General features: G+C 40.7%; 1 protein-coding gene across 4 annotated transcripts in view; it reads right to left on the minus strand.

Moving 5' to 3' along the window:
* Window positions 1-25,306, minus strand: part of FMNL2 (formin like 2) — a 309,362-nt gene that overhangs the window by 33,259 nt on the left and 250,797 nt on the right. For all 4 annotated transcript variants that reach the window (XM_033860177.2, XM_033860180.2, XM_033860179.2 and 1 more), the window contains exons 10-13: window positions 9,088-9,162; window positions 5,205-5,315; window positions 2,288-2,437; window positions 554-655 (exon numbers count right to left, since the gene is read on the minus strand). In XM_033860177.2, the coding sequence (XP_033716068.1) occupies window positions 554-655; window positions 2,288-2,437; window positions 5,205-5,315; window positions 9,088-9,162 (438 nt within the window). The remainder of the gene's footprint in view (window positions 1-553; window positions 656-2,287; window positions 2,438-5,204; window positions 5,316-9,087; window positions 9,163-25,306) is intronic.

Consider the following 25,306-nt stretch of genomic DNA (forward strand, 5'->3'; position numbering starts at 1 on the left):
ATAGCTGGAATTATCTGATAATAAAATGGACTGATTTTGCTTTTGACGTTTTTCTTTCTCTCTCTCCTTTTTTTTTTTTTTTTTTTTTTTGGTGAATGCCAGTAGGTCTTGTCTATGTTGTGATTTCACCGTTTCCATGGCAACTACCAAATCTGGTTTCAAGCAGAAGCAAAGCAAAGAAATACAAAGAAGTCCAAGTCCTAAGAAAAATAAATAAGGGGCATGAATTAAATCCATGCTGTGTTTTTATTTCCAACCAAACGGGTGATCCACAGAATTCACTCAGACTCGTCCAGATGGGAAAATACTGTTGCTCCCAAAACCTGTGATAAGGAAGTAATGAAGCCCCAGCATTGGAATGCACACATATGTGAAGACATACGCTAACTATGTGTACTTTTCATTTGAGTTTCACCTCTGAAATGGTTCCAGTAAATATGCCGCATCCGTGCCTCGCTCTACTGTGAACATATGCGGGTCCTATCTACTAGGCTAAAGCTACAGCGCATGCCCTGCAGTGCCCACCTGGTGTGGCTACCATCATCACACGTACCCGAACAACATCCAGCTCCTTGTTCCTCTGCATGAGCTGCTTTTCCAGTTCCACGATCTTGGACATGGCTTCATTCTCTGTGTCTTGCAGTTTTTCTGACAACTGTAAAATTTTGAAAGGGAAGATGTGTCACAACAAAGGATCATTCTCATCAGGTCCTTGGTTTTCAGAAAGTGTAGCTCAGAGACCACTAGGGGCCCATCAGAGTCCTGCATGTGTTCCCCAAGTTGTTTTCTGAAAATGTTAATATTTATAAGATGGTGCTGAATACATACTTGTTTCTAAGAGGAATTCATTTACAAGGGATCCTTAATAAGACCCGTAAGTCAGCTCCTTAGTGTTTTGACATACACAGTGTGTCTTTCTCCATTTCTGCAGGGGCCAGCGAACGTAGAGAATAGTAGGTGAGGGAGGAGGTCGAGTCACCTTTCCCTCCCTAAGAAAAGGCCATTAGGCAAAAGCTTTTGAAAACTGTTGACCCAGAAAACTTGGTTTTGTTGTTGTAAGTCACCAGTTGAAAAAATACTACTGCTTGTTTTGACTCAAACTATCCAAATAATAAAAGTCATTTTGGAGGGGTAGTTCAAATAAACAGGTGGTTACTACAATAGCAGGTTATGTAAGTATGGTCATGCAATGCCAGCTAAGGCTTCAGAGAAAGATGGGGTGAGCCATGAGTGAAAGTTACTTTCCACATAAGGCTCTAAAATTGGGCACCTTCTGATTTCTTACATCTCACTGAGAATAATCACACATAAAGAAAATCAGGGAGGCAAGGTAAAGAGGAAGAGTGGAGATTTATGCTGACCAAGTTCAGAATATAATATAAATATTTTAAGGGAAGAGACAAAAAGAGAAAAAGGAAGAGCCTATAAGTGCTCTCCTAAGCAGGTACCAACTGAGTCAGCACAGCACTTACAAAGGGAGGGCTTTTGGCAACTTGGCTAAACCACAAGCCATGAAGATGCCCCTTTTCAGACTGATGGGAAAAGAGGAAGGACATTAAGCACAAGTAATACTCTTAACTAAGAAAATGCAGAGAAAAATAAATGGACCGTTCAAAGAGAAAAACCACATCCTTCCAAAAAGAGACAATTCCTTTCACAATCAAGGACACTTTCAATCAGAATTCAGTAAAAGGATGTGGTCCTCACAATGTCTGGGTTTTAAGACACACCATATTCCTGTTCATTATACTGACAGGACACTTCTTGCAAGAAGAGGATATATGGGAAAACTTGCTGATTTCCTTGAAAATGCTACCGTTGAGATGAAGCTATTTAGAACTTGAGTGCCCATGAGGCAGGAAAGTGAAGACCCGCATCATGAGGACACTAGATCAGCCCGTCCACAGCCTGCAGGGACACATTTGGTACAAGATGACTCACATTCAGAAGAAGATACTTCTTCACCAAACAGACATATTTTAGTTGCATTTCTCTTCAGGTAATGCCAATCTTCTAACTCTCCTGTTCTTATAACTAAGGTGGCCAGGGAATCTGGACGCAGCAGAAACTGAGCAGTGAACGAAGGCAATGGGTTCCACTTAGTCGTAAGTAACATACTTGCCTTCGTTGAAAGAGCCCAGAATGGCTTCTGATTGCTCTCTAGCTCAAGTTGCATCTCATTCCTAGACTCCAAATCCTTTCCTTAACTGCCATAAAAGCTAACATCTGTTCTGCCTTGCACCTAGCTGAAACATTAGCCATTTTTCTTTTTCTGAGAGGTAGTTACATGAGAGATGTTTTCTTCCAGTTCTTCCACCCTCTCCAAAGCTGCATTCTTGGTTTCCGCGTCTTCCAGCAGAGCTCCCACATCAAACACGTTGTCCAGGTAAGCCTGAATCTGTACCTGCAGCTTGTCACTCTCAGTATGTTTCAGCTTCTAAAAATCAAAATGCAGGAGAACGTGGTGTTAGCGTATCTGTGGAAACACAACATCATTACCCAAGAGCCTACATGTTTTTGTTTGTTCCTTCCAAGAGAGTTTTTTGTTGGTTGGTTGGGTGGGTGGGTGGTGGTTGTTTTTTTGGCCATGTCACGAGGCATGTGGGATCTTAATTCCCCAACCAGCTATGGAACCCGGGCCCCTTGCATTGGAAGCGTGGAGTCTTAACCACTGGACCACCAGGGAAGTCCCCCAAGAGAGGGTTTTGTATCTCATTCTCCTTAAGAGACCTCTAGAGTAACCATCTAAGAGGGTACCATCAGATTACTTTCTGGTGCTTACTGTCTCCCAAATACACACACATTTCCTCCCTAATCCTTCCTGTAGATATATTCCCCATGCAGATATATTCCACCCTAAAACATTTTTGATGCAGGTGAAACCAAGATAACAGAAAAATCAAAAGGGAACAACAGGGCTTCCCTGGTGGCGCAGTGGTTGAGAGTCCGCCTGCCGATGCAGGGCACATGGGTTCGTGCCCCGGTCCGGGAGGATCCCACATGCCACGGAGCGGCTGGGCCCGTAAGCCATGGCCACTGAGCCTGCGCGTCTGGAGCCTGTGCTCCGCAACGGGAGAGGCCACAACAGTGAGAGGGAACAACAGTCACAAGTAACATAAAACTTGAGGGGTATCTGTGTGGTAGAGGAGATTAGAGTGGGTGGTATCTTGCTTGGGTAGTGATGGTAGTTCTGGTTGAGGGTGAGGGGTACATGGGAGTAGAGGAAGACACTGATACAGCATATTAGACTCGGGGATTATTTTAGCACTAGTTCCTAGAACCCATCCCCCATAATTACTTGGCTAAGACACTCCCCCAACATGAGAAGTTCAGGGCTCCCAAAGCACAGATCAGGAACCTTTCCCCCATTCACTGCATTCTAGGGCCAGGCATCCCAAAGGAAGTCAACTAGCTCTAAGGTAAAATTAGAGGTCAAGTAAATCAGTCAATCCTTCTTACAAGTAGCATAAGTCATGTCTTTCCCTGGGGAGCAGATGAGTGGTTAGAATAATATCTGGCACATGGATGATGCCAATACACATTTACTGAACAAGTCAGTGATGACTTACAAGGTTGGGTTTTTGTAAACTAATGAAGCATTTATATATTATATGCTTATGTTATTATTCTTCTAACCACTTCTATCAAAGACTGGAACCAACAGACCAGGAAGTTAGAGAAATACAGAGTTTTGGTAAAAAATCAAATTTTTAAGAGGAATTCTACTCTACAAATAAATTCTCAGGACAACAGATTTTCTCCTAGGTCTAATCTAGAATTCTACATCTTAGCTGTCTTGAAGAGAGTATGTTCCATCTTAGTTTATGAGTCAGAACCGAAAAAAAAATTCTGAACAAGGGCAAAGCCTAGAAAAGAAAATGAAGAAGCAGCTTAGCAGGATTTTTCACAAGATTCACAGTGAGTAACAGGCGCTGATGTTACTACCTGTTATTGTATCCTGGCGCCTGAAATGAGCTCTGTTCAGCCACAACAAAACTGACCCTAAAACCCCATTAGGAATACACCCAACTTTCATTCAAATATTGCTACTCTCAGGACATGTGGAGAAAGAGAAGAGAGGAACCCTGATTTCAAAGTAGAAACAAACTGTTGAATACAATATTCTGTCAAAGATATTAGTCATTCTTTAAATAGGAAAGCAATTCAAACAAACTTTTCAATGGAAATCTTCCATGGTTCCACCTGAGTAGAGTCTTTAGACAACATTAGGCCAGGCTACTCGAGGGCAGCCCAGCTGGTCTGATAAACAAGGCCATGAGCTCAAGAGTAACCAACTCTGCAACTCCACTTTGTGATAAACTGAGGGTACCCCCTGTGTAATCCCTGGCTTCACTCGAAAGGGAGATGGGCAGGTGAGCTCTGGAGATGTTCAAGGGACATGTTCAAGTATTTCTATTTTCTTCACTGTTAGAAACAGGCTTGAAATTGAGGTCAACAATTCTTGCCCTATTACTAGTGGCCTTTCAAATTCAAGCAAATCATTCCCTACACAGAAGGGAAAACAAAACTGCCTGAGTCAAAAGACAAGGGCACATCCTGTGCACACACAGCTACTTAAGTCTGTTTATGATTTTCACATCAACTTTGTTTTTTAGGCAAAGAAGTTCAGGGAACTGGCTGAGCACTTCTGTAAGGGAGCAAGAGAAAGAGAAACTTTAGATCCCTCTTCTCTCAAGAACTAAAAGCAGAATTTCTAAAGACACAAACACTTTAAGCAGAATTTAACAGCTACATGAGGAAGTCTCTAGTGTCCACTTCCTCATTATTTTTTGATGCTCCAAGCATTTATTCATTACTCTACAGCAGTCTTGGTTTGACTTTCCCAGAGCAGATGGAGTCCAAAGAGTAACTAAGAATGCACATTGCCCAGCAGCCCGGATGAAGGGTATAATGAGACTTGACCCAGACAGAGTTGAAGCAAAGGAAAGCTGTAGCAAGGCTCTAAGAAGTTATTTGACTCCAGTACTAAAAGGCTGCTGGCAGAAGACAATAGGCCCTAGGAGGTCTGCAAGAATCCAGTTTCTCTGGCAGATCACATCACTCAGATTGGTTCTTTTAACTAGCAGTACAGCACCTGATTGCATGGAGCCTTAAGTGTTCTTTGGTCATTATGGAAGTGCATCTTTGAGGGTAGGCAATAAATCAAGTCTCATAATGCAACTAAAGGTTACAGCTATACTTACATCCAAGTATTCATCCAGGCCTAACTTGGTAAATTCATATTGGAGGTGAACTCTGAAATTCATGTCTTCTACTGAATGGACTACAATATTAATAAACTGCATAGAGGCCACCTGAAATGAAATTGTCAACAGGTTAGATGAGCTCCAAACTTGTTTTCTCAGTTTAATCATAGCCACATATTTTCAATTTCACAAATCTAAGCTCACTTACCAATTTCCTTTTCCTTTGTTTCATTGGGTCTTTAAAAATATTTTACAATTTTTAAAAATTCAAAAGTTTTAGAGGTACCACAATAAGATACCACTTCATATCCACTAAGATGCTATCATCAGAAAGAAAGATAATAACAAGTGTTGGCAAGGATGTGGAAAAACTGGAACTCTCATCCACTGCTGGTGGGGATATAAAATGGTGTAGCCACTTTGAAAAGCTTGATAGTTCCTCAAAATGTTATTCAGAGTTACTGTGTGACCCAGCAATCCCACTCCTAGGAATATACCCAAAAGAAATGAAAACATACATCTGCATAAAAATTTGTACACAAATGTTCATAGTAGCATTATTCATAATAACCAAAAAGTAAGGGGGAAAACCCCCAATGTCCATGAGCTGGTGGATTACACAAATGTGACTGCATTCATGTGAAATATCCAGAATGGGAATATCTATAGAGACAGACAGTAGGTTAGCAGTTGCCTAGGACTGGGGGTGGGAAAAATGACCGCTAATGGGTACAGGAATTCTTTGGGGGTGGGGGGAGGAGGCGGCAACAAAATGTTCTAAATTAGATTGCAGTGATGATTGCACAACCCTACAAATACGCTAAAAATACACTGAACTGAGCACTTCAGATGTGTAAGTTGGATGGTATGTTAATTGTATCTCGGTAAAGCTGTTTTTAAAAAGCCTTATAGGCATACAGAACACACTCAGTTATTATCAGTACATCGTAGAAATGTGATAATTATTACAACGAAGAACATTTAAATCACCTGTAATCACACCACAAGGTAATCACTTCTAAAAATTTTACTGTGGGCCCCGCCATACCAACAAGACAGTAACAGAGCTTCTGACCCATCTTTCCATTTTAAACAATCAACCAGTTTCTATTGCATAAAAGCCCTGGATTTGCTACATTCTCCCCACAACTGCATCAGTGGCTCTGATCTGCCACAGAGAAAACCAGTCCCCAGCTTAGTAAATAACAGAACAGAGTTTAACGTATCTATTTTGTTTTCAATAGGGACAGTCAGTTTATTTACAGTGAAAATATCTCACTAATGCTTTCCCTCTATGGTTACCCAGAGACGTGCAAGGAGGTATGACTGTGGGACCCACATTCACACTTACTCTGAAAACTGCCTCCCTCTTCCTCTCTCCCCCAAACCCCCACTTTTTTTTATCTTGTTTAAATTGTTTTTCTCGAGTTAGATTCTCCTTTGAGTATATGTTATCCATTGGGTATCTGTGGAAGATGTGTAAACTCTCTAGGTTACATGAGAAATCTATCACCATTTACTAAAAAATTATGTCAGTTGCTATGGCTCAATAAACTAAAAAAGATTTTGTCACTTTTTTGTTTTCTTTTGCCCACTAAAAAAAACGTAAATACATAGAAGGGTCTTGTGCTACATTTGAAGCATTTATATTATGTTTTACATGGAATATGTTGTTAGGGAAGTTGTGCAACTTAATTGCATTCCCAAGACAGTTTATGAAAAGCCTCATTTTCTGGAAAAAACAAATATGGCTAGATTTTGGCATCTTTCCATTTCTCTTCTAAAGCAGGTCTAAGTGATCTATTGAGTGTTATACTATGCCGAAGAGGCAACTATTTGCTAGACGGCACATGACTCGAGCACATATATATACTCGAGCACACATATAGTATATCCATACACTAACAGCCTCTAAATAAGATTCTCCAATGCATGTTCATAGGAATAAATGAACCGACAGGAAATATGCTCTCATTTGTCAACAGTGCAAGTGTTGTAAAGGGCTTAACATCACTATAATTTCAGTGGAAACTCAAATGGCAGAGAGATCTGGTAGGTACGATAAATGAGTGAAGTGGGCCATGTGTAATACAACAGGGAATGGTGTGGACTGTGACAGACTGGAAAGGCTATCTTCAGACTTAAGGAATAGGGACCACTTGGCTCCAGCAGCTGATACTCTACGAACAGGGACCTAGCGTTACCAGAACTTTTTAGTTCTCAGGAAAATCAGAAATCTGTCATTTAAGGCACAATTTTCAAATTTGTTAATGGAAGGACATCACTGTCAGACTAAACTCACAAGCCTGTATGTATGTTGGCTTCAGCCTGGGAGGCTCCGGTTTGCAATGTCAGCTCTAAAGGAACAAATAAGTTCCCCCTATGAAGGCAGAGGAAAGATCCTGGTCAGGTGAGCCAGGGCATGACTTCTTTACATATTTGTCACCAGTGCAAAAGTTAGCCTTAAACTCTCCAAAAAAATCCCAATAACAAGAACGAAAAAGTCAATGTAAAAGTATTCCTTGTTTCAAATTTATTTTTTACCTTTTGAAAAAGTACCTATACATATGCTTTATGAAACAGAAAAGCTCTGTAAAAGATTTCAACCGACACTGATTTGGTAAGGGGCTGAAGACTACAAAGTATATAAAATTTGAGGACCCAGAAAACATTTTTCATATAAAAGCGTTAGAAATCTGCAAAGCTATGTTCCATGTTTTATCCTCACTGAAGCAATTCAAATGAAAACTGCCTGGCATCCCAAGCACAGGTTTTAGAAGACTTGACGACAGAAGAACTGAACAGAATATCTGCTCCAGGCTAGAAGGGATCTGGGAAATTAAGCCCAAGTAAAGAATCTCCTGGGTCCAGAAGTTTCCAAGGTCAACTGAATTAGGTCAAAGAAAGCAGACCTGGGTGTACTCAAGGGTAATCTGGCTCTGGAAATTCTCTACAGTGGATTCCACCTTCAGTCCAGGATTAAGATCTAGGTACATAGATTCAGAAGTGCTCAAACTCCTTTTGCTTTTTGTACCTGAAGATGACAGTCCTGCCGCTGAATCACACATGTTTGCATGTGATTTACCCTGCTAAGGAGACCTGCAGTATGATCACACCCTCACAGAATTACTAGAGCAGGAAATCAAGGGAGGAAAAAAACAATCACTGCTATGTTGGGGTATATATACCGTCAGTTGTACAAACCAAAGCACTTCAGTCTTTGAGAATACAGTCTGGAGAAAACCACTGGCTGGGGTGTGCAAAAGGCAGAATGGTTAACATTCTTGGTTTCTAATTTAAGGATTCTTATGAGCACTATTGACAGCTAAAGCTGGCTCTTGCAGGCATTTGTGCCAGGTGTTAACTTCCTTTTCCCAAATGCATGGCTTCACCATTTGCTATAAATACAGTTGACCCTTGAACAACATGGGTTTGAACTGTGTGGGTCCACTCACACGCAAATTTTTTTCAATAGCAAATACTAGGTACTACACGACTCACAGTTGGTTGAGTGTGCAGACACGGAACCGTGTAAGCAGACAGCCAACTGTAAGTTAACAGGCGGGTTTTCCACTGTAGGGAAGGTTGGTGCCCCTAACCCCCCACATTGTTCAAGGGTCAACAAGAATACTGTAATCAGTACTTCTGGCCTTTACTATAGTGTATACATAAAGAATAAAACCGCAGGTAAATGCCATAAAGGTAAAATACAGATTAAAAGAGCAAGTCTAAATTGGATCTTTAGCATATTAAACTCAGTTTCCTATCCTTTATAACATATAATACATATGTATGTATAATATATAAATATAAATGGAGTTAGGAAATAACTGCTAAAAACTGAGTTTGCTTTATTGAAAGTCGTACTGAAATAACTCACCATAAAATCTATGTTATTGTCCTCATTTCTGAAATGTTCCATCAACTTCTCAAAACGCTGTTTTTCTCCACAAACCTGAAACACACATTATCATCATGCACGTGAAATTCCAAACATAAGCACTCCAAAATTAGATGCAGAAATTTTAGCATTAATAATTATTTCCAGAACATCTTTTTTTTTTTTCCTCTCTCGCAGGCTATTTACTTCTCTTCCTATAGTTAACACACAAACAGCAAAGTGAGCCAGGACCAAAGTTCACCCTTGGTTTCTCTTGCATGTTCTCTTGCTGTTTTGAAATCCATACCGAATGTGCTCTTTTTTCACTGGTCATCTTTGTTTGTCCCACCAATCCTTTTAGCTGGCATTCAGAATCCCAGAATGTTGTTTATGGTTACGAAGAAAAAAAAAAAAAAAAGACCATCCTTTTCCTTTTTACAAGAGTACTTTTGAAACAGACATGCTAAAAGATTTTAATAACTTTGTATTTAAATTATTTGAGAAGCAGATTCAAAATGTTCATATCATGTCTAACCAAATCAAATAATTTTAAGCATAAACTACAACACAAAAACTCTGGGAGGCTATCTAACCCATTCAAGGTGGGTACAGAAATTTGCAGTAATCTGTAAAGCAGCACTCCAGAGGCCTGAAATACACACATTCAGCTTGAATTAATGCTTTTGCTGAACAGGTGAAATAAGCAGATAAAATACTGTGAACTCCAGAGCCGCAAGGTATTCTGCTTATACGTGGAATTAAATACATGGAGTTAAGAACACAGAGTCAAAGAAAGATTTGTACCAAATAACGACTCTCTGGAGACTTATGCCCCAAAAAATCAAAGGATGAACTTTAATTCTTTCAGTGTCCTTGTCTACCTTTTTTGGTGCAAAGACCTAAGCCCACTGATTGATTCATTCCACCTTCAGAAACTATTTGCCCGGACACCCGTGGGCTCTTTGTTATGTTAGTAAGACACAGTCTCTGGTCTTAACATTTTTTGTGAATTTAATCCAGGTTTCACGTGCTTAACGAAATTTTCTGATTCCCTTTGTGGTCTTAGGAATACTCAGGCCAATCCTAAAGATTTCTCCTAAAATGATATTTCATAATGCTATAATGCAGCCATTTAATTCTGTCATGTTAAATTCGGTGTGTGTGTGTGTGTGTGTGTGTGTGTGTGTGTATACACATACAGACACATACATTTTGGTGAAGAGAATGTCCAATGAAGGTAGGAATTTTATGTTTTGTTCCTTACTCTATCCTCAGCATCTAAAACAATGCTTATTAGCATGTTGTAAATTCTCAATATTTGTTGAATTGCACTGAATAGAGGATAAACAAGCAATTATGTTAAAATACTCCATTCCATTATGGTTTATCACCGGACATTGAATATAGTTCCCTGCGCTACACAGTAGGACCTTGTTGTTTACCCATCCTATAATAGTTTGCATCTGCTATATTCAATATCCAGTGATAAACCATAATAGAAAAGAATATGAAAAAGAATGTGTGTGTGTGTGTGTATATATATATATAAATAACTGAGTCACTTTGCTGTACAGCAGAAACTAACACAACATTGTAAACTATACTTCAAAAAAAAAATTTAAAAAAAAGAAAAAAATACTCTTAACGAAAGGGTGAATGACTTACTACTACTCCCCATGATGTTTTAGAGCGAAACAAGAAGCCTCAGACCTCCGTCGACAGGGACTACGAGTCAGTCTTTAGTAGTGGTTCCTGTGCCTTAACCGTGTGCTGGGAATGCTAAGATGCAGCTCCCACCTTTGAAGGACTTCTAGTCTCAAAGCAACTTAATTTTCTCAACAGATTCAGACCACAGTTTACTATATTCTGATGACAAGTTCCCATTTATCTATACCCACCTAAACAAAACATAATTATAGAAGATAGGAACAGTGCATGGGCCGGGTCTGGAGGAAGGGAAGGAGGCTCCAGACGGCAGAGTTTAAAGGAAAGCCTTTAAAAGACACGTGTGTCCAATCCCACCCCAGAGAGCCCAATGCAGGAGGCCCAGGTGGAGCTGGGGTGACATGGGCAGGTACATTTGCAAAGCACTAAAGACCATTCTGATGCTCTGCAAAAGCTGAGAACCAGAGATTTAAAGGATGCCATGTTCAGCCCCGGGGCCCACCTGCCCCTCTGGAAAATATGCACAAGTTCCTGGAAAAAAAGGTTTGTTGAATGGTGCACGGAAGTGCAGGACCAGCTCCCTAGACCGTGACATCAGTCACATCTTGTGCCCAAAGGCATACGTGTCTCTAGCCTGCAAAAAAAAAAAAAAAGCCCAATGGGTGAAAACTGGCAAGGCTTGGTATAGAAAAGGTTAGAATTACAACCTAAATTTTCTTTAAGAGAAACCTCAACATAAGAACTTGTTTCCCAGCAGAATAATTTACTTCGATCTGTTTTGGGAGGTGGGTAGCGACAGGAAAAAGGAAGAGAGGTGGCTCTGGGTGTGGGGACAGCTACCAGCTCTCCTGAGAAGCAGGCTGGGATTAATGTTCTGTTGAGCAGCTAGGCACTCACTGAACCAGGAGAGGCAGCGGCCATCAGTGAGCAGTGACGATGAAGACAATTCCTAGCAGGGCAAAGCCTTGCAAATCAAAGAATGTCAGAAACCTGCAAAGTACCCTGGGGAGTCTGGGGCCCTCAATTTATGAATGAGACTGACACCCAGACAGATCAAATATCTCCAACTTGATGAAACGTCCACACAGAGGTTAGAACCAGGTCCCCCACTGCCAGCCTGATGTTCCTTCCTTCACACAGCCCAGAATGTTCAGATAAACATATTCAAGATGATAGTAAAAGCACTCCAGAATTATCTGAGACACCAACAGAGACGGAAAATGTTATTATTAAAAACCGCAATCAGTGATCGCTTCGGCAGCACATATACTAAAAACCGCAATCAGGGACTTACCGGGTGGCACAGTGGTTAAGAATCCACCTGCCAATGCAGGGGACACGGGTTCGAACCCTGGTCCAGGAAGATCCCACATGCCTTGGAGCAACTAAGCCTCGAGCGCCACAACTACTGAGCCTGCACTCTAGAGTCCACGAACCACAACTACTGATGCCCGTGCACCTAGAGCCCGTGCTCCTCAACAAGAGAAGCCACCGCAATGAGAAGCCCTCGCACCGCAGCGAAGGGTGGCCCCTGCTCGCTGCAACTAGAGAAGAGCCCACACACAGCAACGAAGATCCAACGCAGCCAAAAATAAAAATTAATAAATGAAAATTTTAAAAAAACCCAATCATTCCATCAGGCATGCACTTGATGTCCGTGCACCTGAATCTCCCATGGAACTTCTAAAAATGGATGATTCTTAGGGTCTAAATCAGGACACACTGAATGAGAATCTCCATGGTCAGAACTAGGAATTTGTGCTTTTAAATAAGACTCAGATTTGTTGGACCAGCATTTAGAAACCAATGGCTTATACAGTATTAGACTAGCTGATTTAACCCTCAGCCTTTCTGACTACCAACTGTAAACTGGATAGCTACATCATTAACTCCACAACTCATTCAACTTCCAATTTAACTACACAAAAAAGAAATACAGTTACTATAACTGGGTGTCATAGGAATGCAGCAGGGATTCGTCCACTGTCCCTGCACTGGTACAATGAATAATAAGGTTAACTCCCGACTAATCAGGGATCGTGTCCAGGACATTAAGGAAAGTGGATTTTATACAGCCAAGGAAAGCACATGTGGGCAACAACAAAACTACTCAGATTGTTAATAGAAAGAGATGGCATCAACTCCAGAACAAGCAATATTAGATTAATTTTAAGCTGAGTTAAGATCCCAGAAGTCATAGTACTAGCCTGGTAGATAGGACTGAAATAGACATTAAGAAGAGCCTTGAATATATGCCTTTCTTTAGAAATCCCTCATCCCATCAACAGACAAATGCATGCTGAGAACATGTGCTATGAAACAGAGTATTAAATACCTTTAATCTTTAAAAATAATAGACTTCAATGTCTTCCAATTTACAGCTCCTAGGAACTTGGTGAAAAGGATCCAAATACATAAAACAACACGTTGCCAACATAGATGCCAGCTTGGGGAAACTGTGAAAGATGGACCACTCTCCTCATTCACTATAAGAACTAGAAGGGCCCCTCCTATCAGCTCCACCAAGTCCTTCTCTGTAAAGGTTTAGACTGCTCAATCTCAACTAATGAATTCAGGGTGGTACTTTCTGACACTGTTCTACAGGAACAGCATGGATTCCCAGGGCCCCCTTCATTTCTGCTGGGGGAAAAATAAAAGGAAGCATATGAACAAGATTCGTATTTGTTTCTATGTTACTTTAGCAATCATTAAACCAGAGTATACTACAATCCCACAGGAAATGGGAAGATGTGTTTGGGGAAGGTTGGTAAAAGTCGTGTCCCACATCAAAGGAAAGTTATCCTAGCTCATACAGCTCACATCTGGACCACCCCTGCACACTTGTTTCAAATAAGATCATCATGGCTGAACATGCCTCTTCTCTCCTTTGAAACGGCCTCATTTAGAAAATCTGATGAGGATGAAAAGAACAAGACACTGATCCCGAATGATTTTCCGAATCTACACAATGGCCTTCGGGGGGTGTTCTCAAGGCCTCCATCAAACGTACAGGAGGGCCAGGAGCATGTTTGCACGTATATATTAGTGTACATTATAAACTGCTGCATATAACTTCCATCTGCCAACAAAGACCAGACAATATATGATCTGAAAACTTTCAAGTAAAACAACTGTACTATTGCAATTGAAACCTGTCATTTCTTGACTTTTCTCTTCACTGGTATTTCTCATTCCCCCGCTAGCTTTGACATCGGTTTCCCATATCAGTAACAAACTCCTATATCACTAGAGTAGGGAGAGTAGGGAGTGAATTTAAGAGACATGGCCATAGAAGGCTGAGCAGAGACTGGAGAGAAGCCTACTGCATTAGGAATTAGACTTCCACAGCCAGGGCCACCAGAAATAAAGTCAACAAGGCAGAAAGAAGTATATGCTTTGGAAAAGCATATATTCTACTGTAAACTTAAGAGGCACCTTCATGTATAAATCATTTATAAATCAGTCTCATGTGAATAAATTCACTGACCCTAATTAACAGTATGTCAAGTGAAAACACTCAGGCAGGGATCAATCCTGGACCACTTGTCTGCAAACACAGGCACCCATCGACCCATCCCTGTGGGGTCCTACCTAACACATCCAGCCCTCTTTGCACCTTTAAGCTCTAACACTGGTGGGGGGTGATGGGATATGAGGGCAGAAATGAGTCTATGTGGAGTATTAAACAGGGGCATAAAACCTAGGTTACAAGTCACAGTACCACCATTACCGCACTGTGCGCTTGGGCAATTCCGTGAACTTCCCTGGTTTTCACATCCATTGATTTGAGAACCTTAGATTACACTGTTCGTTGTGAAATCCTTTTCTAGGAAGCTGTAAGGGTTACAGAGGAAAGTGTTGGGGGTTCCAAGGATGGGGGCGCACCAGGGATGGGGGTCCTGGCAGGGGCAGGAAAAGCACAAATAAAGTTCTTGAGACTTCTCTCCTCATTCATCCAACTTGCATTATTATACTGAGTTGCCTGGTAAGATTTCTTCTGGGGGACAAAAAAGATTCATTGAATGTTTTCATTGCTAATAAAAGTCTGAAAAAAATTCTCTCTCTCGGTATCTTGAAGCTCTAAAATTCTAATCTAGTCATGGCAATATAACATGATATTCCCAAGCAGACTGGCCTGGAAGCTCTACACAAAGCAAATTTGGAGAGATGCACTCGGCTCTGCAGGCCCTGAGTACCAAGCTTGAAGGGCAAAGCCCTATCTCACGGCATCTTGGCTCTCTCTGCTTGTGAAGTGGATAAATCCTGCCCTGCCCAGATAAAACGGGCCACACCCAAGGCAAGCAAGATACATTTTCACTTCAAGGAGAGCTGAAGCAAAAGCACAGCTCCTGCGAAAAAACAACTCAACCCTGTTCTCCAACATCTGTGAAAGATATTTCTGACCAGCGTCCCAAACCATTTGGATAAACCGGAGGCTCTGGAATGCAAAAGAGGCAGTGGCTTAAAGCGGCTCTAAAGGTGGGCAGAGTTTAGGGGATGATTTCCCTAAAGGCTAACAGCGGAGAAAAGATGGTTTTACAAAAGCCTTGTAATAAAGAGTATTATCTTGCTAGCCAGATGTTGAAATGAACAACAGACTGCCGTCCTTCAGCCATCTCTCCTTCCCCTTCAAGGTTAGTGACTGTCTTTGGCTTCCCCCAGCAACAGCTCCCAGGGTACCACACAAAGTCTGCAGCCAGACTGAGGCCTGACTTACAAGGTGGCTATAAAATATGCTTCAGGGTTACTTATATAAAAATTAAAGGCCCCTCGCTTAAGTGTTTCCTTCTTGCCCTGCTGGCGCCTGCCTCAGTACTTTCTTTTTCTCTTCTCACAATAGGCACCTATGATCCGCAGGGCTCCCTTCGGGAAGGCCCCGTTTTAAAGGCACCGTCTATTATGACTGATTAGACTACCCCTCTCAGGGCCTGCCAGGGAACAAAAGTTCCGTTTTCTTTTTGGGGCCCCATGAAGTAAACAGTTATTGCACCGTCAGTCCTAGGGGAAAGCATCTTTTACCTTCTATCAAGAGCACCAGCAGTCTATGGATTACTGACGCCATGGTGGCTCAACTTTTCTGGGGTGTTCTGTGGTTGTCGGGGTCTATTATCGTTTCCCCTGAGGTGACCAGACATTTCAAACACAGACACTGGGTGGCTGCCGTGTCAGAGGCTGACCACGCCAACCTGTTGCTGGCTCTCCCGTCTCCTTGGGACTTAAAAGCGGAAACGGTCATCAGATGGAAGCATTCGGAAACAAAACAACCTGATCTCACTCCACTGAAATAAAAACTAGCGAAAGCTAAACAACAATGTTTCTGCAATGGATCCTGCCTCCTCCCTCATAAATTAATAAAGCATTTGTAACCATCTTGGGCTGGCAGACATCTGATTACGAACCAGAGGCTTTGTCCACATAATGCTAAACACCCTCATGAAAACTTCAGTTACTTTTCCAGATGTTTCCAAATATCCAGATGTTTGGCATCAGGTACACAAAGCAACCAGATGACTGTTTTACTTCCCATGCATGTATTTTGCTGTACTGAATAAAGAATCCTGACATAGAAGCAAAGGGCTAGTAAAATCCCCAGAGGATAACTTGTTGACACACCACACCTTAAATGAGAGATGCATTTTTATCACTCCCCTTAAAAAAAGATGGCCTTCATTAAATTCTAGAGAGTAAGGAAGGCTCCACAATACAATTCGTCATCAGTGACCTCTTTCGGAAATACTCCTAATGGTGGACTCGAATCTCTCTGGCTTCACTGCAAGACTCACATCTCTTGGTCATCAGTAAGGATACAGATTCTTACAAGGCTTCTATTCCTACAGGAAGGCCAAAGTACCTTCTAGTTCTTCAAAAAAGGCTGTTTTTTAAATTGGTAAATGATGAAGGCCTTCAGTCATCTCTGGGACAACTTGCCAGTCAGATCCCTCAACAGTAGAAAAAGGTCTATTTAACACTGCTTTATTACATTCATTTTTTCCTCTCCGCTTTGCCCTTTGAACACATACTCAATTTGGTCAAGCAAGGCAAGGGAGGGGACACAACGACACATTTCTAGTGGTCATCACGTGTTCACTAAACCACAGCAACAGCACATGGTAGGAGCTGTGTAAATCCTGTGGCATTCCCACCACAGACCTTGGGACCTGCTCAGGAGGCAAAGGTCAACCCATGCTCTCTCCTCTTGCATGAATCACGACAAATCAAATTAAATCAAACAAAGATGTGCTAAGAATTCAGAGCCCTTGAAGACAAGGACTCTTTGTTTGCTAGATCAAAGGCCTCAGCCCACAAATAGGCAAATGCCTGAAGTTTGTCCACTGCTCCCTCCTAACTCGCATTTCACATCTCTTTTACTTTCTTCTGTGCTCTGCCCCAATTCTGGGTCTTCATCAGGAGGAACCTGCTCTTAGCTTCCTGTAACCACCTCCACCCGGCCCAAGGTGACAGCAGACAACAGACTGGGGCAGCAGTTCTTAAAGTGGGCTGTTTGAACCCTGAGGGCCCCTGCCACCCCATGACAGGGTCTCTGAGATCAAAACTATTTTTATAATAATACTAAGATGTTACTTGCCTTTTTCACAGAGTTAACATTTGCACTGGTGGTGCAAAAGCAATGGGAGGTGAATAAAACTACTGGTGCCTTAAAACAAATCAAGGCAGTAGCACCAAATTATATCAGTAATCACTGTATTCATCACAGCCATGCATTCTCAGCTGTTTATTTTTTAAAATTAAAAAAAATTTTTTCTTAATATTTTAGCCACACCGCTCATCATGTGGGATCTTAGTTCCCCGACCAGGGATCAAACCAGCATCCCCTCCATTGGAAGCACAGAGTCTTAACCACTGGAACACCAGGGAAGTCCCTCAGTTGTTTTTTTTTAAAAAGCCAGTTTCACTTAAGAATACCCTTGATAATGCAATAAAAAGCATTAATTACATTAAATCACAACCCCTGAAAACACACCTTTTTAATATTCTATATGAGGAAATGAGATCCCTGCATAAAGCACTTTTGCTGCATATAAACACATGGTTGTCTTGAGGGAAAGCACTTCTGTAATTATTCTAGTTGCAAGATTAACTAGCCACTTTTTCGTTTTTGTTTGAAAGAATGACTATTTAGTCATTCCTGGCTGTTATTTTCTTCAAAACTCAATTAAATGAACCTTCTACTTTAAAGGAAACAATTGACAATATTTGTTTCCCATGATAAAAATTAAGCTTTCAAGAAAAAATGAGAATTTGAAAACTTGTATCCACCATGAGCTTAACACAGCTTCCTAATATTTAAAGACTTTTCTGATAGGATTGGTGGCAATAATAACGAATGTGATTTTTTTTTTTTTTTTTTTTTCACTATGCGGGCCTCTCACTGTTGTGGCCTCTCCCGTTGCGGAGCACAGGTTCCGGACGCGCAGGCCCAGCGGCCATGGCTCACGGGCCCAGCTGCTCCGCGGCATGTGGGATCTTCCCAGACCGGGGCACGAACCCGTATCCCCTGCATCGGCAGGCGGACTCTCAACCACTGCGCCACCAGGGAAGCCCTCGAATGTGATTTTTAAAACTACTGCATTATAAGATGTGTCAATATTTAGATGATCTGGATAATTCAGAGAATTGCTATTTTCCAAGTGATCACTGCATATTGTTACAAAATTATGCATACATTCAACAAAGTGGAAGATAAGCAAATAAATTTTAATGTAAGAGAGTGTAAGAAGTTCATTAATATGGTTTCAGATTCTACTTTGCAACTCACTTTTAAGAAACTACTACTTATCCAACCTTTGTATAGTATAGTATCAAAAATGAATATCCACTATTATCTGAAAATGCTGTTCAAAATAATTCCTTCTCCATCTGCACATTTTCATGGGGCTGGATTTCCTTTGACTACTTCAACAAAAACAACACAAGTGACTAAATGCAGAAGCAAACATAAGCATGTAGCTACCTTCTATTAAGCTAGACTCTAAAAGGTGTATAAAAATATAAAATAATGCCACTATTATTGACTGAATTGTGTCTCCACAAAATTCATGTTAAAGCCCTAACCCTCAATTCAACTCTATTTGGAAATAGGGCTTTTAGGAGGTAAGTAAGGTTAAATGAGGTCATATGGGTGGGGCCCTAATCCGATGGGATAGGTGGCCTTATAAGAAGAGGAAGAGAGATCTCTCTTTACACAGACACACCTAGAAAAGGCCATCTAAGCACAAAGACAGAAGGTGACCATCTGAAAGCCAGGAAGACTGCCATGCTGGCATGGGGACTTTCCTCTATAACTGTCAGAAAATAAATTTGTTGTTTAAGCCATCCAGTGCACGGTATTTTGTTATGGAAGCCTGAGATGACTAAGACAACCACTGTTCTCACTGATTACTGGTTTCTTTTTTTAAGTTTTAGGGAGCAGGTGTTTTTTTTAATAGAAAAAGTTAACACATAATGAGTTTATTATGTTATTTTAAATGAAATTAAAAGTTTATCAAAATTTTATTTTAATTTTGAATATAGTAAATACCAATGCATAACTTACATTAACAAAAACTTTTGGGGGTCTTCAGTAATTTGTAAGGATGTAAAAAGGAGTCCTGAAGCCAAAAGTGTGACAACTACTGGACTAGAAAAACAGTCTCTTTATTTCTACAAAGACAATAAATTCTTTTTTTTTTAATTTTATTTTTTTATATAGCAGGTTCTTATTAGTCATCAATTTTTTTTTTTTCCGGTACGCGGGCCTCTCACTGTTGTGGCCTCTCCCGTTGCGGAGCACAGGCTCCGGACACGCAGGCTCAGCGGGCATGGCTCACGGGCCCAGCCGCTCCGCGGCATGTGGGATCTTCCCGGACTGGGGCACGAACCCGTGTCCCCTGCATTGGCAGGCGGACTCTCTACCACTGCGCCACCAGGGAAGCCCTAGCCATCAATTTTATACACATCAGTGTATACATCTCAATCCCAATTGCCCAATTCATCCCACCCCCACCCCCACCCCACCGTGGCTTTCCCCTCTTGGTGTCCATACGTTTGTTCTCTACATCTGTGACTCATTTTCTGCCCTGCAAACCGGTTCATCTGTACCATTTTTCTAGGTTCCACATATATGCGTTAATATACAATATCTGTTTTTCTCTTTCTGACTTACTTCACTCTGTATGACAATCTCTAGATCCATCCACGTCTCAACAAATGACCCAATTTCGTTCCTTTTTATGGCTGAGTAATATTCCATTGTATATATGTACCACATCTTCTTTATCCAGTCGTCTGTCGATGGGCATTTAGGTTGCTTCCATGACCTGGCTATTGTAAATAGTGCTGCAATGAATATTGGGGTGTATGTGTCTTTTTGAAGTATGGTTTTCTCTGGGTATATGTCCAGTAATGGGATTGCTGGATCATATGGTAATTCTATTTTTAGTTTTTTAAGGAACCTCCATACTGTTCTCCATAGTGGCTGTATCAATTTACATTCCCAACAGTGCAAGAGGGTTCCCTTTTCTCCACACCCTCTCCAGCATTTGTTGTTTGTAGATTTTCTGATGATGCCCATTCTAACTGGTGTGAGGTGATACCTCATTGTAGTTTTGATTTGCATTTCTCTAATAATTAGTGATGTTGAGCAGCTTTTCATGTGCTTCTTGGCCATCTGTATGTCTTCTTTGGAAAAATGAAAGACAATAAATTCTTAAAATCTAAAACTTGAAGAAGCAAACAAATGGATTTCTAATAGTAAAATGTCTTGCAAGATTGTTGGGAGTCAACCACACTATATAAAGAACAACTCATCTGCCATCTCTCCATGAAGAGGAAGTCACGCTATTCAGAGACAGGATAGGTTTCTCTATACAGAAAAGAGCTCTTCACCAGTTTACAAGGTAGGAAAAAAGAAAAAAGACTTTCCTTCAGTTCTTATGTTTAACAAGGCAAGGTGCAATGTCTGGCATTTACCAGGCTGGACTGCAGCAATCCCTAACTGTTCTCTGGTTGTCTCTGGGATGTGTCCACCTCTGTCACATGGAGGCTCATTACAAGGCTAGATTTTTTTCCCCCAAAGCCAAGTAAATGTTAGATTTCAAGCAAGAATATGAGAGAAATACAGAAACAGTTTTCTCCCACATGGTCTATAGGACATGCATTCCCCAAATTCAGGGAGAATCAGACTCAGTGTATCTGCCCAAATAAACAAATTTGTCCTGGAACACCTGACATGCTATAACATCAAACAATCAAGAACAAACATGCAAGGAGCCAAAAGATGATTATCTTTTACCAAAGCACTAACCATGCCCTTGCTACCTACCACACAGAATATACTCTTCCCTAGTTTTATACCTATTCCTGGAAAATACTTCAACATGGAAAATTCAGCATTGTTCTCAGTAGTATATCAGCGAATCTGGGCTACCACATGTGTTGCTGGCATGAGTACTGGGGAAGGAACCGTTACTTTCCACGGCTAAAACCAAACTGCTGAAGCTATAGCTATAGCTCAGTGTTCCTGTGATTGGTCATTTCCACTCTGCAGTGACACAGAGCTGAGGGGGAAACTCTGTCCGAGAGCTCAACTTCATGCTCATATATAACATGAAAGAGTTGGGAAGGAGCCACATGCACCACTGTGGCTACGGACCTACTGTGAGCAGGAGCTGAAGAGCCGAAACAATGACTCAAAAGCCCAGCCTTTGAAACACTGCCCAAGCCAGGATGCTTTCACAGACTAGACCTTCCTAGGGGCAGGTACCCGCAGTGTGCCCAGCACATGCAGCTCACTTCCTGGTTAGGGAAGCAGCAAACTCCTTTGACTATGGGTTTAGAGACTAATGCAGCCATTTCCAGGCAGTTATAAAAGGGAACTGGGGACTAAAATCACAGTGTAGCCTAAAACCACAGTGATCTATTTCTATCCTAAGCTTGTTACTATCTTACGAAACGGCCTTGCACATGTTACTTTTTGTTCGTGTTCATAAATTTTTGTACCTATCATTTTATTATCTAGGTACCTTGCTTTTATATCTGTAGTCAAAGAAGCGCTTTATCTTTCTCAGCTGTAACGCTTTGAATATACATATTACATAGGCACGTGTAGGCAAAATTTTACATAGAATCATAAAACTATAGAATTGGAAGGGATATAGAGGTCATTTGACTAACTTGTCTAAAGCAAGAACTTGCACCACAAGATACCAGACCCACCAGATATCCTCTTCTCCTCTTGACTACCTCTGTGTTGTGCGCTTCATAAAGCACAAAGGCTCTTCTGAGCATCCTTCTAGCTCATTCTAGCCTGGTGCCCTTTGGAGTTCAACTCCTTAGTACAATTCTATTCTCTACTTGGAAAAAACACACACACACAATTCCCAGTCACCTCTGTTTAAGCCTGTTCTCTCATTCATTATCTTCAGTTCAGAACTAAGAATCTGACCTTGGACATTTTACCATCACTAAAAAAAAATTAACTTAATAAAAAATCAAAGTTAATTTTCTTCACCCAAAAAAAAAATCCCAGATCTTATTTGTTCATTGTGGCTGTGCTTCCTTCTTCTTAATTAAATGTATGCTGTTTGAATAGATGCTTGCTCTCCAATTATGTCCATCCCCATATTCAGTGGATCACTCTGTCTCTTGTTGACTTTTCTTCAATTTTATGGTTTCGTACCCATTGTCATGGCCACAAATTTGGTCCAGGGCCCAGTCGTTTAATGCCTGACCTGCCTATCTTCCAATCTCCAGCATCTCTCTGCTCTGTTTTTTATGCATATGTGATAATTTTTAAGATTTATCAGAATTACATAAAATGCCCTTCTCAGGTTTCCACAGAATCAAACGGAGTAGATATAAAAGCACTTTATAAACTGTAAAGTACTACATAAGTATTAGTTGCTTCCCTTATCATTTTTCTTTTCCCTCCTACTTTTATCTGTCATCCATTTGAGATTTTTTTTTTTTTTTTTTTTTTAAATCACAGTGAAGGGACTTCCCTGGCTATCCAGTGGTTAAGACTCTTCACTCCCAATGCAGGGGGCACAGGTTCAATCCCTGGTCAGGGAACTAGGATGCTGCATGCCGCACAGCATGGTCAAAATAAATAAATAAATCACAGTGAAGATTTTCTGAATCTCCACTCTTCATCAGAACCCTAATCGTACTTGCCTCCTGTCGTGCTTTATTTTGTAACATGGGCCCCAGTCAAATATTTTTTCTTGTCGCTAGCACATTTATTTTGACATATACTGCCCCTAGGACGGACTTCATGCCCATCTCTTCCTCTGTTCCCAGCGTCGCCTCCACCAACCAAATCAAGTCTCTTCCTTTGTAACGGTGCTCAAGACCGATCCTCTCTCTTTGGGCCCCATAAAAACAGCCCAGTTTGTCCTGGCTTTTACTAATAACTTCAAACACTCCAATAATCTACCCAGTCAGTAACGTTTTGTTTGCCTTTTAGTAGAAGATCGAGGGTGTGTATCAACTTGTGTAGAAGGTGTTTGATAAGTAACAATATGTTATGTAACACTGACTCCAAGTACGGAGCCTTGGAGATCAATGGATCTGGGTAAAAACTCCAAACCTGCCAGTTACTAAAGTATGTCAGTAGGCCTATTTACTCTGAACCTCTCTTTCCTTATTCCTACTTCATAGGGTAGAGCTTATAATTAAAGTAATATATGCTAGCCTGTCGGCACTCAGCAAACAATAAATGGTAGCCTTACTCTTTCTATATATGCATATGCCTTTTTAATACATTCATCAAATATGCTAGCTAATGTTTATAATGTGGAATAAAATGCAACAGTTTCATGAACGCTGCTCGTGTTTTCTTTCTGAAGATGATTGTTTGCTAGTTTAAAAGAAACTAAACAAAACCCTTCTGTATTGACTATGGAGCCCAAATAAATAAAAAATATGCTTATGTTTTACAAGTATTTAAATTTCAAATGAAACTTGAACTTGACTCATACAGGGAATCAAGCTCAATAAGCATATTCATTGGCAAAAGCAACTAAAACTTTAGCTTAAATTATCATAGGGAATAAAAATACACATAAACACAATTCTAAAAGTTTTGAATGGTTGTTAACCTTAGCACACATTTGGTCCTTAACTAAATACCTATTAAAGTCAGTCCTGCCTTTTTCAAGGCAATGGTAGTTTTGTGGGACAAAAATCATGCCTTTTATTTTCTGTCAAACTCTCCTGATCTTATAACAGTGCTTTTCTCCCGGTAACAAATATATCTGGCTCAACAACTCCCTAGAACTTCCAAAGAATTCTGGCTTTATTAGTTCTGAAAAGAAGTGGTAATGATCAGTGCCTTTATTTTTGGAGAGATGTTACACAAAAGATAACTGAACATCTTTAGAAAGTACAAGAGAAAGCAAGTCAAATGAAATGTTCCTGGAAGGGAAGATCTCACCCTGCACAATAGGAACATTTAGCCACACTAGGCAAAGTGTTACTTCCCAAACAATACAAGCAATAGAAATAAACACACATACAAATTAGAAGCAACACTGCCACTCCAAACCCTTTCACTGGTTTCCCTTTAGGGCATTACTACGCATAAATACATCTTTCTACTGTCACTCATAATACATGTACATACATATATATACACATAGATACGTACATATGATATATATATGATTTGTCTTATCATTTCTCTAGTTAACATATCTAGCACAAGCACTTTCATAACTATTTTAACGGCTCTATTTGAAACTAGAAGCTGATGGTGGATGTGGTCCTGTGCCTTAGCTTAGTCACTGCTTAGACTGGGCTTAATAACAACTGAAATAACCTGCAACAATATAATAATAACCTATAACCTACTGACATTTAAAAACAATTCTTTCTATTTCCACTTATTTAAAACGACTTAGAAAACAGCTAGAACAAACGTAGAATAATACTAAAGTATACTTAAGTCCCAAGATACAGACTTAAAAAACATATATCCTTACTATGCAAGTCAGGGTGGAGTGAGGGAGACAGAGAATAAGGAGGCAGTTCTTTCTCACTGAAAAAGAAACCAAGGTAATCCTACAGTTAAAGATCCTTTAGCCTTACTCTGCAGAAATAAAATGCCAGAATGGCAAAAATATCCTGACCGGGAACTGAAACTCTCATTCCAGTGGTTTCTGGTGATGATATTACCAAAGCTAGAAGAGTTTTGACCCCAATTCTCATACCAACTCACGGCAGAGTGCTTTATACCATCCTTATGTACCCGCAACCAGAGCATCACTTAAGTGTCAAAGAAACACCTCCCAAGTGAAAGCTCCACGTGGAGGGCCCTGTGCCAGCCTCTGCTTCAGGTTCTCTGGGGCCTTAGAGTAACACACAGCTCTCGCTGCCTTCTCTCTAGGTCTTTCGTTGCTATCGTCCTAGAATATGATATCAGGGCACATAGGCCTACTGTTTTACAGTTGGCAGAGGGCACAGGTTTTAGAAATGGCATTTTTACATTAATAAAAACAAGGAGGTAACACCCTGTTTAAAAAAAAAAAAAAAGAGTGGCTGCTACAAATGAAATGGA

Source organism: Tursiops truncatus, chromosome 7 (assembly GCF_011762595.2).
Source record: "Tursiops truncatus isolate mTurTru1 chromosome 7, mTurTru1.mat.Y, whole genome shotgun sequence".
Classification (NCBI taxonomy): domain Eukaryota; kingdom Metazoa; phylum Chordata; class Mammalia; order Artiodactyla; family Delphinidae; genus Tursiops; species Tursiops truncatus.